Source organism: Parasteatoda tepidariorum, chromosome 7 (assembly GCF_043381705.1).
Source record: "Parasteatoda tepidariorum isolate YZ-2023 chromosome 7, CAS_Ptep_4.0, whole genome shotgun sequence".
Lineage (NCBI taxonomy): Eukaryota > Metazoa > Arthropoda > Arachnida > Araneae > Theridiidae > Parasteatoda > Parasteatoda tepidariorum.
In genome coordinates this window covers 51,603,141-51,620,378 of record NC_092210.1, presented here as the reverse complement: position 1 = coordinate 51,620,378, position 17,238 = coordinate 51,603,141, and the positions used below count along the sequence as shown (strand labels likewise).

General features: G+C 29.6%; 1 protein-coding gene across 1 annotated transcript in view; it reads left to right on the top strand.

The window, feature by feature from the left end:
- Nucleotides 1-17,238, top strand: part of LOC107453788 (multiple epidermal growth factor-like domains protein 10) — a 45,230-nt gene that overhangs the window by 15,096 nt on the left and 12,896 nt on the right. The window contains exons 8-15 of the mRNA XM_071183773.1: nucleotides 588-732; nucleotides 821-933; nucleotides 3,755-3,896; nucleotides 5,834-5,946; nucleotides 7,339-7,483; nucleotides 7,578-7,690; nucleotides 8,715-8,859; nucleotides 14,001-14,116. Of these exons, the coding sequence (XP_071039874.1) occupies nucleotides 588-732; nucleotides 821-933; nucleotides 3,755-3,896; nucleotides 5,834-5,946; nucleotides 7,339-7,483; nucleotides 7,578-7,690; nucleotides 8,715-8,859; nucleotides 14,001-14,116 (1,032 nt within the window). The remainder of the gene's footprint in view (nucleotides 1-587; nucleotides 733-820; nucleotides 934-3,754; nucleotides 3,897-5,833; nucleotides 5,947-7,338; nucleotides 7,484-7,577; nucleotides 7,691-8,714; nucleotides 8,860-14,000; nucleotides 14,117-17,238) is intronic.

Genomic DNA, 17,238 nt, shown 5'->3' with positions numbered 1-17,238 from the left:
TAAATGTGAAAAGAAAATTAGATAGACTGCACATAAAAATATTGGTAAATAAATGGTTAATTAAATTTAATACTCACCGGAATTTTATTCCCATATATGTAGGCAGTACAATGTAAAAAACAACGCACGTAAATGTAGAAAATGGCAAAAAAATAGAGTAAAAAAGTTCTGAGACCTACAACTTTCTATCAAATAGTGATCTCGAGGCGGGACGCACCGAGAATGATATAATCACGGTCGAATAACACGTTTCTGTCGTTGTCCACTAGATAGCTGCAATAGTCTGGTCCCTAGGCGACGTATCCCGTTTTGTCCGACTATCCCGTTTTATCCAACTCTCCCCTACATATTTAAAATGTTATTTTTTTAATTTAAAAAACTGTTTTTTTTTCTAATTAAAATATTGTATTTTTAAGGTTGGGAAGGAGAGCACTGCGATATTCATTTTATGCATTGCGACATTATTTTTTAATCTGAAATATCATTACCATGCAGTATGTTAATTTTAAATGTACGTATTTAAAATGTTATTTTTTTTAATTTAAAAAACTGTTTTTTTTTAAAAATTAAAATATTGTATTTTTAAGGTTGGAAAGGAGACCGCTGCGATATTTCCTGTAGTAAAGGATATTACGGCATGAACTGTTCCCTTATATGTGATTGTGCAAACTCGGCAACTTGCGATGCTGAGAATGGAGAATGCTTATGCTCAGAAGGATATCATGGATCGAAGTATTTTTGTTCTTAAATGAAAAAATAAGATCGGATTCTTAAATGATAATTACAATTAATATTTGTGAAAATTTTTGGATGATTTCAGGTGTGGAAAAAAATGCCCAGAGCACAAATGGGGAATTAATTGTTCAAATAATTGTAGTTGCTTGAATGCTGCAAAATGTTTGCCAACAACTGGCTACTGTGACTGTAGTCCAGGTAAGCGAATTTAGTTGAGTTTTCCTTAAATAAGGAAAATATAATTCAAAATTAATTTGAATGGGATAAAGGTTTTAAAATTAATGCGATTTTTGAAATATGATTGAAATTTAAGCTGATTGTTATGAAAGTATTCACGCAATTTATTGTAATTCGTTTTTATTAAATCACTTTCATGTCTGTAACTCATGTCATATCTTGTAATTAAACTTCGACCAACTTTCGTCTAGCTAGAAAACTCAAGTTTTATATGAAGTTCTTTGTCAGATAATTCTAGTTATAAATTTTTACTGACCAATACAAGCTGAAAATTTAATTTATCATCAATCTACGGCTAAATTTGTCCCCAAATTAAATAAGAGTGTTAATTAAGTGTTATTAATTTAGTGTATCAGCTACTTTTTTAAATATAGCTGGAACATTCAAAATTAAAATATTGTTCTGTGATGAATGAAAATGCGTGATTAAATTGTTTTCTGCCTATTTAAAGCCTAATTTATCAGGGTAGTATAGCCAAAAAGGATATCACGATATTATTTGGCCACTTTCAAACTGGCTAGTTCCTTACAATACCACCTGACGATTGGTGCTGAATGCATCTCAAGTTTTAGTCAGCTATTGATCTTTTAAAACAGCAATTTATCGTCATTTCATCGACTGCTAATAGATGAAGATTCTGATCCAGCAAAAATCTAACATTTTTAAAGATTGAGAGTACAAGGAAGAGAGGGAGACCGGAAGCAAGGTGGTTGGACTGTGTGGAGAAGGACCTAAAAGTATTGGGAGTGAATAGATGGAGAGATCTAGCAACAAGTTGAACCCTCTGGAAGAGGCAGCCTGAGAAACCTTGGCTTGCATTAGGTTGTAGTGCTGTTAAAGATGAGGAATATTTATCATTAAAGTCCCAGTGACTTTCAGACTACACTGTAAGATATTCTGGATCAAAATACGGTAAAATGTACCAGCACTCAGTTTGCCAGTACTTTGTACCATAAAACTTATTTTTAACGGAACATGTTATGGAAGAAAAAAATTTAATACACCGTAATTTTTACAGCCATAATTACTGTAAAATCATTGAATCATTCTAATGAAATAAATATTACTTTAAAAATTACGGTAGAATACGGTATATTTATTATATTACCGTGTAATTCATCATCACTCAAAATAATCGGGGGGAAAATAGAAATTATCGTCATTAGAAATTTAGACTTTTTTTCTGGTTGAAACGATCAAATTTCAAGTGAAATCTGTGTTTGATGATAATACAATTTTCAACAGTTTTCTGAATTCTGAATTCTAAGACAAAATCCGTGGTTACATTGTCGCCAACATTGTACATTGTAGCTCTGTTCTTGGGGAAATACCAATATACTTGACAAGCTGTAATTTTGACTGAAGCACATTGTAAAAAATTCCGGATAAAAATAAAGTCTCTGCGTTTCAGGTGTATCATCCGTAAAATTCATCTTACAGTAAAACCCATTTTTACGGTAACATATTATACCATAATTTTCGCAGTATTTATTTAATTAGAGTAATTCAGTGATTTTACAGTAATTATTACAAAAAAAAACTGGGTATTTCAGATTTTTTGTTCCGTAACATGTTCCGGTAAAAATGGATTTTTACGGGGAAAAGTGACGGCACCCTGAGTACCAGTACTTGCCGTAATTTGATCCGGAATTTTTTATGATGTTTATACAAGTTTTGCCACCATCTAAAATTTTGACGTTTTTCCATAAACTAACTGACAAAAAAAAATATAATAATGTACAATAAAAACATTAAAAACTACAATTTTAAAGAGAATTAAAAACGAAAAAATAGTTTCTGTTTTTGTAAGACCAAAAAAGAAAGTCAGGGATCATTACTTTTGTAATAGACTTCCATCCCAAGTATAAATCTCCCCACGTTTTGTGACCTCCATTGAAATACTTTCCCTACAATTCTTGTTTGCGTAAGTGTATTATTGTTTTTTAATTTTCAAAAAGAAAGTAAATTGATTTTACTGCATTTGCTATTTCAAGTTTCTGATTTTCTCAAACTTATAAAATAGGTTTTAAATCAACAATAATTAAAACTCATTTTTTGGAAATTTCATTAGAAATTTATTTTTGCCATGCATTTCTGGTCTGTTGTTGTTGTTTCCATTGCCACTGGTTAATGTCAGCAATCCTGCTTTGGAAACAAAGCGAATTTAACACAGAAGGTGCCTTCTTATTTTTCAATGCCGCCATTTATGGCCAAGAATATACTTTCATCCACTCACACACGTCACAGCCCGTTTTCACAGGGCCGACAAATTCATTCATCCACAGATTGAAATTTTGTCTTGAACCAGATAATGATCAATATCCAATTTAGTACACTCATAGGTATTGAATTTTGATTGGAACTTGGGGGACTTTGTGACTCCGACAGATTTAACGTATACCAGTCACCATTTAATACACGGGATTTCTTCGCCTGGTGGGATTCGAACTTCCGTTCTCATATACACGCGTCCACCATCCTACTAACCATGCTGTCCCGGATATGGTATATCAATTTTGGTAGTATGGATATGACGATTGAAAAATTCGCATATGGAACCTTTCGACAGAGAAAGTAAACGGTAGAACATATTATGTAACTGCCCATTATTGGAAAATCAATAACTATTTCCGTCATGTCTAAATTATAAAATTTGTGAAATAAATAAGAAAATGAAGTAACTGTATAATTAAGAACAACAATCCACGAATAAAATTGATGATATAATCATTAATCTCAATAATTTATATGTTATCAAATTTTTAAAAAAAAAATATCTTAGGTTGGAAAGGAATTGAGTGTGAAATACCATGCGATAATGGAACTTATGGGTATTTTTGCAGTCGAAAGTGTAGTTGCATGAATGGAGCTGTTTGTGATAAATCATTTGGCTGTATTTGTCTACCGGGAAACATAGGAGAAACGTATGTACCATACTAATGATACAATAAGTCATAATTTTCTAAAACATTAATAAGGTGCTGTATTAAACCATGTATATGTTCGAATAGAACTACAGTATTGTTTAATCAGGTTAAAACAGTTCAATAATAGGGTTCAATTCAGCCCTGAAGATTGCCGCAATCTTAATAAGGTGCTAAATTGAACCATACATATTTTCTTACTTAAACTATAGTATCATTTAATCAGATTCAAAACTCTCAATAACATGGTTCAATTTGTGATGGCAAATATAACCATATTACCTCAACTTTAAAACCAAACTACGTTAGCATTTGAACTGAACTATATTAATGTTTAATTAGCTTCAAGAAAATTAAATAATATGGTTCGATTATGGTTATCGTTAAGGTTGCGGAAAATTAAAATAATATTGTGGATTAATGCTTTGCAAAATTTCTAACAGTATACTTATAGTAAATATTAAACATGCGTGTTACAGAAATGTGTAATTTTCTAGAAACTTCACAAATTAAAAGTTTTGCTAGTTAAAACACCTGATTAAAAATATAATTTTCTTTTTATAGCAAATTTATAGTATTTGATAACTCAATTTTTTACTGGAAATCAAACTTTATACTCTGTTAGATTTTATACTTTTTTAATTTGTGCGGACTTGATTACTGCACATTTTTATTCATCTTCTGTTGATAAATTTTACGAATCTTTCAGACATTCTTTTCACATTAAAGAGATGGTTGATCATTTAAAGCAATGTGCGTATTAACATAGCTGATAAAGAATCAAGTAGCTATGTGCAATTCTATTATTATTCCATTTGCGATTTTTCTGTCTATTTTGTCAGAATCTAAAAGTAGTAATAAATGTCTTCAATCGTTCTAAGCACGAAATTTTCAACACAATATCTTATATTTATTATATACTAGCCGCCTAAGGCTGCCAGCTGTCCGCCAAGCTAAAGGTTTTCACAAATAAAGTTTTTTAAAACATAGCAGGAAATCTGAAGATTAGTGGACAATTAAAGTGTTCCTGTTCTGCAATTTTGTCTTCATATCCAGATGAACGGCGACAAATATATCAAAGCGAAGCGTTCTATTTACGTATCGAATATGTTGCCACATTTTTAATACAAAAGTTAAACTTTTCTCCACTCTTATAAATGTAAACTAATGCGAACCTTACAATTAAATTATTAATTCCTTCGTATATTATTGGTTTAAGTTGTCGAAAATTAATATTTCAATTGTAAGGTTCGTATTAGCATACATTTATAAGAGTGGAGAAAAGTATATGCATTTTTTAATAGTTTCTTGAATATGGCTCTTTGAAGACGAAAAAGCATAGATTTTCTTACAAAATGACTGATAACTAAGAAACTAATCCAAAGTTTTGAAAAAGAAAAAAAAATACTTCTTCATTATGTCAAAACATAATTATATGCCGAGTTTCGTGCCTGGGCGAGGCTTCTGTGGCTATATACTGTGATTACAGACCCACACACACACAGCCGCTTTTATTATTATGTATAGAAGAGCTATTCTTTAAGTATTTTACACCAATTCTGATTAAGTAAATGGCTTCTATTTTCTATATAGCTATTTTTATACTGAATAAGGAAAAGTAAATTTTATTTTTGCCTAAGTAACTCAATGTAGATCGTTGTGCTGTATATTGTAGGCGCATGCCTCTCTAGTTTAAATTACAAACAGAAATTTTGAATATTTAAAACTTGAATATTGAATACATTTTAAGCCTTACTTAGACTTTTTTCAAATATTAGGAATTTGAAATGAGAAAACAAAAGTTAACTAATTTTAAAGGTGAAAAATATTATGTTTTCGAAATCTATTAAAAAGTGTTTAAACAAAAATTTTATTTTTTGTCTTAACGAATGAATAATACCGCTATTGTTCTCATTTGCTTTATTATTTTTGTGCAGATGCAACGAGACTTGTCCAAGTTCTTATTGGGGACAAAACTGCTCCAATAAGTGTTCCTGCAAAAATGGCGCACAATGTAACCAAATTGATGGTTCTTGCAATTGCACAGATGGTAAATAAATTTTTATTTTATCCTTGATTGTAGATTCTAATATTTTAAAAAATTAAATTCAAAAGTTTTTGTGAAAATTTTAAAATATTTTTATTTAAGAAATATTTTATCAAAAAATCTTATTTTAGTAAAAAAAAATTTAGAAAGCAATTTTTATAAAAGTTTTAATATTGTTTATTAGTCTGAAATTTTAATGTCTTGAATCAAGTCAAGAAATTATGCCATTAATAATATGATATTTGTTTAGGAAAGCTAATTAAAAGTAATGTTTAGAGTACTGTCAGAAAAAAATAGATTAAGTTTTGAACGATTGGTCGGGTTTTCTTTCTGTGAAGTGTTTTGGCAATATCTAATTATGAAATATCTGGTATAACCATTAACCGTAACCATGGCGGCGTATGCTTATTTCGTCATGCATTTTTACTTTCAAAACTTTACCAACTCCAGGTATAATATTATTGCCTATTTCGGGGGTTAGAAACCTGAATTCCGTTTAAAAACACGGTATTTCTTTCAGAAAAACATCAGAAAGCTTTGATATAATTAAGCATACTGTTGCAATTATATATCCGATCAACCGTTCAAAAGTTATAAAAGTAATTCATTAATTTTTCCCTAACTGTGCATTAATACATTTTGTACTGAATTTTAGAAGAAAATTAACCTGAAATTCATCAAATGTAATCAATTTATTTAAATGCAGATTGGAATTATTTTTTAAAATTTTTTTTAATGTGCTCATAGCATTTTTGTAGAACATGAAGGAAGAAATTTTTCAAAACATTGGTTACTGTGAAAAATATTATTCAAGTCTATGAATTTTGATTGCTTTTGTTGCTGTTTATTTACGTCACACGACCGTGTCTTACAATCATGGAACCATGTCTTACAATGAAACAGTGGTCTTACAATGATCTTACAATCAGTCTTCTGTAGGACTTGAATTTTTGGAGATCCCAATTAGTGAAAGACACTAAGTGCAGACTTTTGAGTGTGTTTGAAATTGATGATTTCCAACGCTTTTTTTCAAAAAGCAGTCAATGAGTAAAAGCCGTCCTTTAGGCAGAAAATTTTGGGCAAAGAGGGCTGTGAGGCTATCTGTTTAAATGAGTGTATATGATTTATTATTTGCAATGGAAAACTTGCGGACAAGGAAAAATGTAGCTTAACCTTTACTTTCTATTGTTATTTCATGTACTTTAAACCTTATGAACATCTTATTTACATCATTCAAACTGTCTAAATTATCGAGTAGAATCTTTATCCACTCAGATCTACAATTTTAAAATATCTTTACTAAATTTGGCACAAACATTAAAATTTGGTATTTCTTTTATAAAAAAATTATCGAACAAACTTAAAACGCGTGTATAAATGCTTTATATGTTGAAGGTTGGAGAGGTATGCACTGCCAAATCCCCTGTAAGTCTGGAAAATATGGAAAAAACTGCGAAGAAACATGTGTTTGTGAAAATCGAGGTACATGGAATCCACGGAATGGTAGCTGCTATTGTTCTGAAGGATTTTACGGTTTTAGGTAAATAAATTAACATCATGCGATTAACATAATGAAATAATATACTACAAAAATGCAATGCACGAGTAAGTAACTTATAAGGATTCTTTTATAGATGTGAATTTCCCTGTCCGAGTGGATATTGGGGAGAAAATTGCTCGCAATTGTGTACTTGCCAGAATAACGCCACTTGCCTTTCATCTACAGGATACTGTGATTGTCAGTCTGGTACGTCAACATATAAGTTGGCATAAGTTTCAAACTTATGCCAAGTCTCTTCACTTTTTTAAGGAAGCATTTATAATCATAAAATGATGATTATTTTCGTCATCATATCATTAAATGAAAATAACTCTACTGCAGACTTTTAGGGTACCCACGTTTTTTAACTTATGTTCCTTGCCACCAATGCTGTGAGACAATTTACCTCCAATCCCAAACTGAAAAAATACATATGCATGAAAATGAAACTTATTTGAAACGAACTTTAATTTAGCAATCAGAACTAAAAAAAAGGATGAATAAAACATATTAAATAAAAAGTTTGAAAAAATATTGATATGGTTCACAATTTTCAGAGGATCCAAAGATAGAAATCTAAAGAAATTTAACTTCTCTGCCAAGCAAATAAGGGTATAGAAGTGTTTTTAAAAAATCTCTAATATGCTCATCTTACTTACACTATGGGAACCCTCACAATTATTTACATAAATCATAAGTAAATTAGTGATCTCTATTCTTAGCCCACGATTCATAAAATTGATTTATAAGTATTAAATTGACGGTATTCTATTCTTTTTCTCGCATCTAGCTTTGAATTGGAAGTAAACCCAATGTCTCACCAGGACGAATAATAGGTAACACTTTACTTCATCTCTCAAAGTTTGTTCACATACGAGTCCTGCGGTTGCCTATACTTGCAATGAGATCGATCCCTATGCATGACCTTTTTCTAAGTTGTGGAATTTTTGTTTTTTTCTGTCGTTTTGTCTTTCGGCCTGAAGCGAGAGTCCCAAATTTTCTGTAAGGAATTTGCAGAGTTATTAGGTTTTTTAATAGAAACTTTTTTTCATTGAATTTTATGCAACTTTATTATGGAATTTCATTGAATTTTATGTAAAGAATCACCCAGGCTACAAGCAACAAATCAGAAAACTGACAAGGAAACATATTTCGCTCCTTTAAATGTGTGACAATAGTTAGCACTTATTGTTTAAAATTAAGAAGTGGCTTAACGGATGTTTCCGTTTAGGTTGGCGAGGTTACGATTGCGAAATCCCTTGTAAAAATGGAACTTATGGGTACTTTTGCAGTCGTCAATGCGAATGTAAAAATGGAGCTGCATGCAATTCTTTCGATGGTTCCTGCAAATGTACTGCAGGATTTGTTGGGGAAAGGTATGTATTTAAAAAAAGTTTCTTTAAAATCATGATGCGAATTGAATATTTAATTATATCTAGCGGAATATAATTAGAATAAAATATTATAAAATTCTGTTGCATAAATGAAACGGATGGCTTTAATATGTATCTAATTCAAATACTAATTTCAAATGACTTTGATATCAATATTTGACCTCCAATATTGTATTCCGTCTTACTAATGGGACATATGGAGTCACTGAGGCTCAAGGAATGGAGCGTTTGCCTCCCATTGAAGTGAACCGGGTTCGAATTCCAGTGATGTCTGGTCGATACGAATTCCGCAACCGGCTCGCACCGACCACAATGCTGACTTAAAATATCCTCAATGGTAGACAAATCATGGGTTAAAGTCCCTTTGCCGTGTGCGTGGGAGGTTTTCGTAGCTTTCTTTAAGTTACGCAAGTGCGGGTTAGTTCCATCAAAAAGTCCTCTACGAAGGCAACATTCCTCCCATCACTTCATCTTGGAGATCCTTTGTCTTCTGAATTAGTTTCAAAATTGCAAGGCTACGGTGTATAACATTAGTAGCAGTAAGTTCAAAATTGAGTCAGCTGTTCAACGATGACTCTAAAATAAAATAAAATAATGGAATAGATTTTGTTTTTTAATAATTGATTTATTAGTCAAGACGAAATTTCTATTAACAAACATAAAAGCAATATCTGTTCTCATTTACTTAAAAATCAATAAATTGCTGCTAAAATCTTATTTCTGCATTTTAATTTTTGAAAAATTCTATATTTTCTTATTTTGTTTTCAATTTATATGAATTAAATTTTTTAGGGTTTTTGATGGCATCATAAATTACTTTTGAAAAAAAGTCCGAATATTTGGAAAGACGTTTTATTAACTTAAAGACAAATAACAGTTTATTAAAAATTTAAAAGTTTTTATTCATTGTTAAAAAACCTAATTTTAAACTCACTTACAGAAAGTACTTAGACGTAACGCCTTTGAAAATTTAAAAAATAAATTAAAATGTGCATTTTTGATCCTAATTTTTTAAACATACATTTACCTTAACATTAATGAAAATATTTAAAATTCTCATTATTTGTCAGAGCCATTTTTTTGAAAACTAATGAAATATCTTAAATAAAATGTACTATATTACCTATTTCATTTAACTTTCCAAATTAATCTTGCTATCACATCATGTCACAATGATATCAGATGCTGGCGTTTTAAACAAAAAATGCTCATTCTTTTAATTTCAAACATAAATAAAATAATAAGTGTTTTAAGTATTTGCAGTATATGATAAGTAATCAAAAATAAAAAGTTTTAGAATTTAAAAATAACGAAGAATGTGTAATTTTAGTTTAAAAAAAGTGCGTCAGGTTTAAAGAGTAATCAGAGTAATAAACAGTTGTATCAAGAGTCATATCAAGTCATACAATGCATAAAAATTGTATAAGGAATAATGAGTTGTATCAAATAACTCTATTGAACGTTATTCCTATGAATAACGTCATTCACGGGTAAAAGTTTGTTTACGGAGTTAGAAACATTAAAATGAGTTTGTACAGCTATCTAATTAAGGGGAGTAGGTTAAAGTTTTATCCAATAAAAAAGTAACATCATGCTTAATAATTTATGCCTTAATAATAACAATAAGTAAAATATTGTTTGAAATATAAATTTTAAATAATGTATCTAAAATCTTCCATTTCTTTTTAAGAAAAATTATGAAAAAAAAAATGGACAATTTCTCAATATTTTAAAACTATAAAAAAAGCATTCTGCCCTTTTTAATACTCTGCTCCTTGTTTACTGAAAATAGAATGCATTAACAAATTGTACTTGCAAAATAACTATTCAAGGAAAAAAAAATACTCGAAGTTTCTTTTGAAAGAAAAATTACCAAATTTATGCGCTTACTTTCTTTAGAGAAGGAATAATTCTTTAAGATATGACAGATATCATAAATCAGGAATATTTTATCTGTCAACATATTCTATTTGCAAACAGAAGTGACATAAATCATTTGCAAAGAAGAGGTATCTTAAACTAGAAGGATTCTACTTAAGAAGTTATCTAAAATTTCAATTTCATTTTTTTTCATACTCAAGAGCCGATAAAACTGACATTTTTGTACGAAGATTGATGAATGCATATTATACTTTTTCCAATGGAAGAGTTCATTTTATAAATTTCTTATGATCTGCCTCAAAGAAGATAGAAATGCAAATAGATTTCAATCAAACATTTTAATAATTTTGAGACTTTATTTAATTTTTGTAAACTTGCACCATCAATAGAAAAGTATTTTTAATGTGCACTGTTAGAACTTTCTCTCTGAAATTACGGGGAAAAAACCAGCAGCAGTCTTTTCATCCGATTAACACTAAAGTTAATGGTTAGGAACACTTTTTATTAATACAGTTTTGAAACCGTTTACAACGGGTAGTACGGTTAAAAAAATTAAATAAAAATCTGTACGGTTTTGTAACCATAACTTGCATCTGAATCATGAAACTTAAACGGACATTGAAGCTCTGTGCATGCTGCTCCATTTATGCATGAATTCTTATAATTCTTATGTATTCTTATAATTCAGGGTAACTGATTGAAGAGAGCAGGACACTAGGAATGGACACTGGAGAAAAATAAAACTTAAACATTAAAATACTGGTGTGCCATTTATGCGTGAATGATAATTTCGTATTATCCAGGGTCACACAGTGAAGAGTGTAGGACCCTGTCAACTTCTCATGTACTGAAGGAATGGAAGAAGTATTTAATAACCGTCACTTAACAGCCAACCTAGTTTTTGGGCTTACGACTACTGATAATAACTAGCTTAACCCCGCCCCGCTCCCGTCAGGGGGCATCCTGGGACACTCCGAAAGTTCGAAGTGCGCTCAACAGTTCAATCACATAAGCAAGCATATTCAAAATTTTCAAATTAGAGTTTTAACAAATAGGTAGGATATTAAATATGAAATCCAGAAAACAGTGTTACTTAGAAATGAACTAAATACAGACAAACATTAAAAGGAAAATAAACAGTAACAATCAGAAGAGATATAGATGTCGCATCTTCAGTAGGGGTGCAAAGTTAATAAAAGGAAACAATTTCACATGGAAAATATAGGATGTAACTCAGAATGTAATTACAGCTGGCACAGCATTATCTAAGGTATCAAATTCCAGGAATTTTTTTCTTTCCTTTTTTTTTACACAGAATTCACGACTGCTAATATTCAACTACGTAGCCTTGTAATTTTGAGCCTAATCCAGAAGACAAGCGAACTTCTGGAACAGGTATTGGGAGTCTTCGTGGAGGACTTTTTGATGGAAGTAACCCGCATTTGCGTTACATGGAGAGGAAGACCTCGTGAATCTCTCACGGTTAGCCAAACGGCAAGGGGATTCCAACCCATGATCCGTCTACCATTGGTGATATTTCATGTTAGCACAGTGGTCGCTGGAAGCCGGATGCGGAATTCGTATCAACCAGCCATTGCATGGATTCGAACCCGGTGCAACTCATTGGAAGGCCAACACTCTATTCCCTGAGTCATTGCTGCTCATGGAAGAAATATTTAGTCAAGAGATGGACCTCTTAGCTGTAATATGAGCCCAGTTGATGACTTTATAAGGTGGGTCAAGATGGAGGGGATAAAATTCGGGTTGTTATCTGTATTAGGAAGAAAAAAAATAGTCAATAAACGTTTTATTTTCTGTCACTGCAGTTTGAAAATAATCTGTTTTATGGTTATTTTACTGTACTTATTATGGTAAAAAAACTGTTAAAAAACTGCTATTTAACCATTTTTTTCGAGAAATTTCTAACAGCGTGATGCTAAATCTTAACGGACAATTATTTTTAGAAACTGTTGTTTGTTCAACTGTACATTTGTTTAACAGAAATGAGTAAAAAGAAAGATAAAAATTCAGCAAGGGAATTTTCTAGGTACTAATCTTTATTTAATCTTCTTAAAGGGTTTCCTTTGAAGATGAACCTTAGTTTAATAGAAACATAATTAAACATGACATAACTGACTACAGACATAGATTTAACGTTTTTAAAATTATTGTTTCTAGGGAAATTTAGCAGCAGATGAATTCTTAATTAAAACAAGTTACTATCAACTTTGATGATTGAATATTGAGCCTTAAAATAATATAGATATAAATTTAATTTGTAATTTCACAAAGTGTCTCCATATTTACAAAAATAATTTGTAAATATTTATCTTATTACAAAATAATTTAATACAATGTAAGCATTTATTAATGAAAGCATTACGATAATGCTAATGTAGCGTAAAGCGATGAAATATGTGTTCTGCAGTTTCATCAAAATCCATTATTTTGATGTAATGCGTTAATGTGCTTGATATAATCGCCAAGATGATTACTAATTAAAGCTTAGTACACATAAAGCTAATTTAATCAGAAGCGATTATCAGAGGGAATAGCGCAGGCAATTTTATCTAATACCTGAGTACTGTATTTATATCATGAAATAATATATTAAAATAAATGGATATAAGCAAAATGTTACTGCTATAATCGTTAGCTATTTACTAGTTTTCTTTGTTTACTAAAAACAATATAAAGGTATTTTCATCGGCCATTTTGAGTAAAGGATGTGTTTCCACTTTTGTTCTAAAATTCGCCAAAAAAATATTTTGTAATTGAAATTGTGAATTTTTTTATTATTTCTTAAGGCAAGCAGCACATAGTTATGTATGAGATAACATATGGAGTAAATTATCTCTGCGGTTTCAAACACTCTTTAATTGAAATTTTCAATGGCTAGCTTAGCGTGGGTGGTTATGAGAGTGTTTGCATAAACCTTAGTCTTCAGAAAGAAAAGAAAGTTTTACTTTGTTAACCAGCATGATTTTGTAATCTGGAAGACTAACTAAAATCGGAATTTAGAGCAAAATTAATGATTTATTAATGCTAAAAATATTATTCAGTAATGAAAATATGAATACAAGGTTAGGTTAGGTCTCAAACGAAATAGACATAAATAAAATTTTTATTTTTAATGTTGTTTTTTAAAATTTTAAATGAATATTCTCAAAAAAAATAGAATTAATTGATTATTTTTTTTAAAAATGTCTTCATAAAATTTTAATGTCTATAATATATTTTAGATGCAATGAAACTTGCTCAGAGGGATATTGGGGAGAAAATTGTACCAATATTTGTTATTGTGAAAACGATGAAACTTGCAACCACGTAACTGGAAATTGCACCAAGAAATCTTACAGTAAGTAGTTATAAGTAGGTAGTAAGTAGATAGTAATCATTGTATTTTTATAACTTGTTTTTAGAGTTCCATTGCTGCTTCAAAACTTTAAATTTCAACTTGTATTTTAACACACTTTGGAAATTTATAGCACACTTTAGTCTAAATGGTTCTTGTCAATTTGTCAAAAATAGAGCTGAAATTGAGCGTCTGTCTCAACCTTTAAGTTGAGAAACTCTGTTCAGTTGCATACTAGTACTTGAGTAATGTTAGTAGAATTTTTCATAATTTTGATTTTTTTTGTAGAAAATCTTTTTCTTAGGACGCCAAGTCATCTATATACATGAAAATATATAAATAAAATGATATATTGTATTGTAATAAAATAATATATAAAAAATTACAAAAACAGACTGTCTGATGAACTTCGTATTTAAACTACGTTGCAAAGAATTCCGGTTTGAAGTACGGATATCTTATTATCCTTAAAATCGATTTTGCTGTAAAATCCATTCTCAGCGTGAAGTATTTTGCCTCGATTTTTTACAAAAATATTTATTGATTTATCTAGTGATCCAGCGATTTTGTGGAAATCATTACTTTAAAAGTTATGGTATGTCAGATTTTTGTTCCATAACATATTCCGGTAAAAATGGATTTCATGTTAAAAAGTACCGACACAGAGTACTTTTGACCGTAATTTGATTTGTAATTTTTTACAGTGTATCGTAACTAATAATCGAAAGAAATTGTCGCTATAATTTGTTAAAACTGTAGTGGAGACTATGCTTACCGTAAAGAGATTCATGAGTTTTAGTCCTTGTCATACCAGAACATTCGTAAGGTAGTAGGGGAGAGTGGGGTCAATTGTAACATTTTTTACTTAACTATTTTTAACTAACAAAAAATCCAATATATTATTAGTATTAAATGACAGACGAGTAAAGTAGACTACTCTCTACTAGAAAAAATAATAAATATCTTATTTTGAATGTTATTATAATAGTTATTAACAATTTTTGACAGTCGTGCACTTGTTGCAATTGTTCCCACTTACAGAGTCAATTGTAACAGTTCATAAATTCAACTAAAACGTAGTTAGTTATACACATTATCATAGTTGTGATATATTTTTTTATTGATCAAAATAGTAGTGATATTTTAGGAGTAAAAATAATAATGAGCAGAGACCTAAAGGGTTAAACCTTTAACTTTAAGGGGTTAAAAATTTTAATTTATGCTATGAAAGGTGACAAATAAAATAATGCACATGCAACATTACATAAATGATATAGGAAACTATTGGTGGTTCTTAAAGAGTTAAGTAATGGTTTGTAAACATAAGATTATTTATTTTCAGCTGTTACAATCGTCCCTTTACTTATTGTTACAATTGTCCCCAAGACGCCATTTCAGCTTCATTTGTTAAAAACAATGCTAGTTAATTAACTAAACTAATCTTTTTTTTCTGAAATGTTAATTAAGGTGTCCACTTACATATTCGGTTAATAATTTTTATTTATTTAAACAAAATTACTTTGTTGCAATATAATATTCTCATACCAAAAAAATTACTTGCGTAGCGTGAAAATATCTTTTGTGATGTAACTCTTTCAAAAGTACCTAGAAATGGTTGCCAGCAGGGGTGTACATGTAGATTTATTAAATACACCTTGTGCGCCACCTAAGAACCAAATCTAAAACCCGACACTCGAAATTTTTGCTCTGTTACAATCGTACCCTGTTACAATTGACCCCACTCTCCCCTACTTATGTGAAGAAACACTCAATGAAATGTTACTTCTTTGCATACTTGCACTATATTTTTGCATTTGGAATGAGCCTGGTGAAGAATTTACGCTTTTGAAAAGCAAGATATGCATGGAATATGCCAATTGGTTGTTAATCACTGTAGATAAAATAAATTTTTTTCTAAATGCTTTTAAATGGTTTATAGTTTATATACACTGATTTATGACGCATTGATAGCAAAATGTAGTCTCATAAGCAAAACGTCACATATCAGTAAAATTACATCATGCTTTACTTTTTTTTTATTAAAAAAATTATTATAATTTTTATTTTAAAGTGAAGTCCTTATTTATTGGTTGCACTAAGGATATTTGATTTAAATATAATTATTGAATGAATTACTTATTAATTCAAATTAGGTTTGGAATGAATTAGTGATATTTTTATTGTATAGTGAAAAACCATATGACTTTGTAGTTCCAGGTTGATTATTCGGAAGCAATTTATGAACATATTTTTTTGTTTCAAGCACAAAAAATGTTTTAAATTTTTATTCAGCTACAAACAGGAACTATTTTTTCAAATCTATTCGTGAAATATTATAAAATTCTTTGAAAATGAAACTGAACAGGAGTTTATGAATACTTTAAAACTATGTTTGGGAAACAGGATATTTTGAATTATTAATAACTTACGAGTGTATTGGGAAGATAAAGGTTAATAAATTCTGTTGATTTATATCGTACAAACAAAATTTTTCTCTCTTGATATCGTAGTATATGGATTTTAAAATTCTTCTTCATTATTTTTCTTTTGATGAAAAAAAAACATTTTAATACAATCTCATTAAAATTTATGTATTTCAAATATTTGCGATAAACGTGAAGTAGTAGCATAACAAAATTTTTCTTTTAGTCTTTTGCTATATACTGTATTTATTTACTTAAAAAATTAACTTGTTTCGTATCTTAAAAGTCTAAAACTAATTTAGATATTTTTCTTTGAATAAAATAATTTAGCCATTATTTTATATCAATCAAAACATATGAAATATTTCTATGATAAAAATACAGTTATTTAAAATAATGTGAAAGAATTAAAAATGGTATAGTAACAAAATTAGTCTTTCAAAAATATCCCACAGAAAATGACATAAAAGCATTTTTAAAAGTTCTTATTTGGTTACATTTTTATGACTTAAATAAAAATGGAATTTTTAAGCCATTATTATTGCTATATTTAAATACAATATGATTGTTGATATTTTTAGTGTTTAAAAATGGTTGACAACATAAATTTTAAGAACATGTTTTAAAACAAAATCCATTTTCTAAATGTCGAAATTTTTTTTCATTTCACTAGAAGCGTTTTTAATAATTACGAAATATACA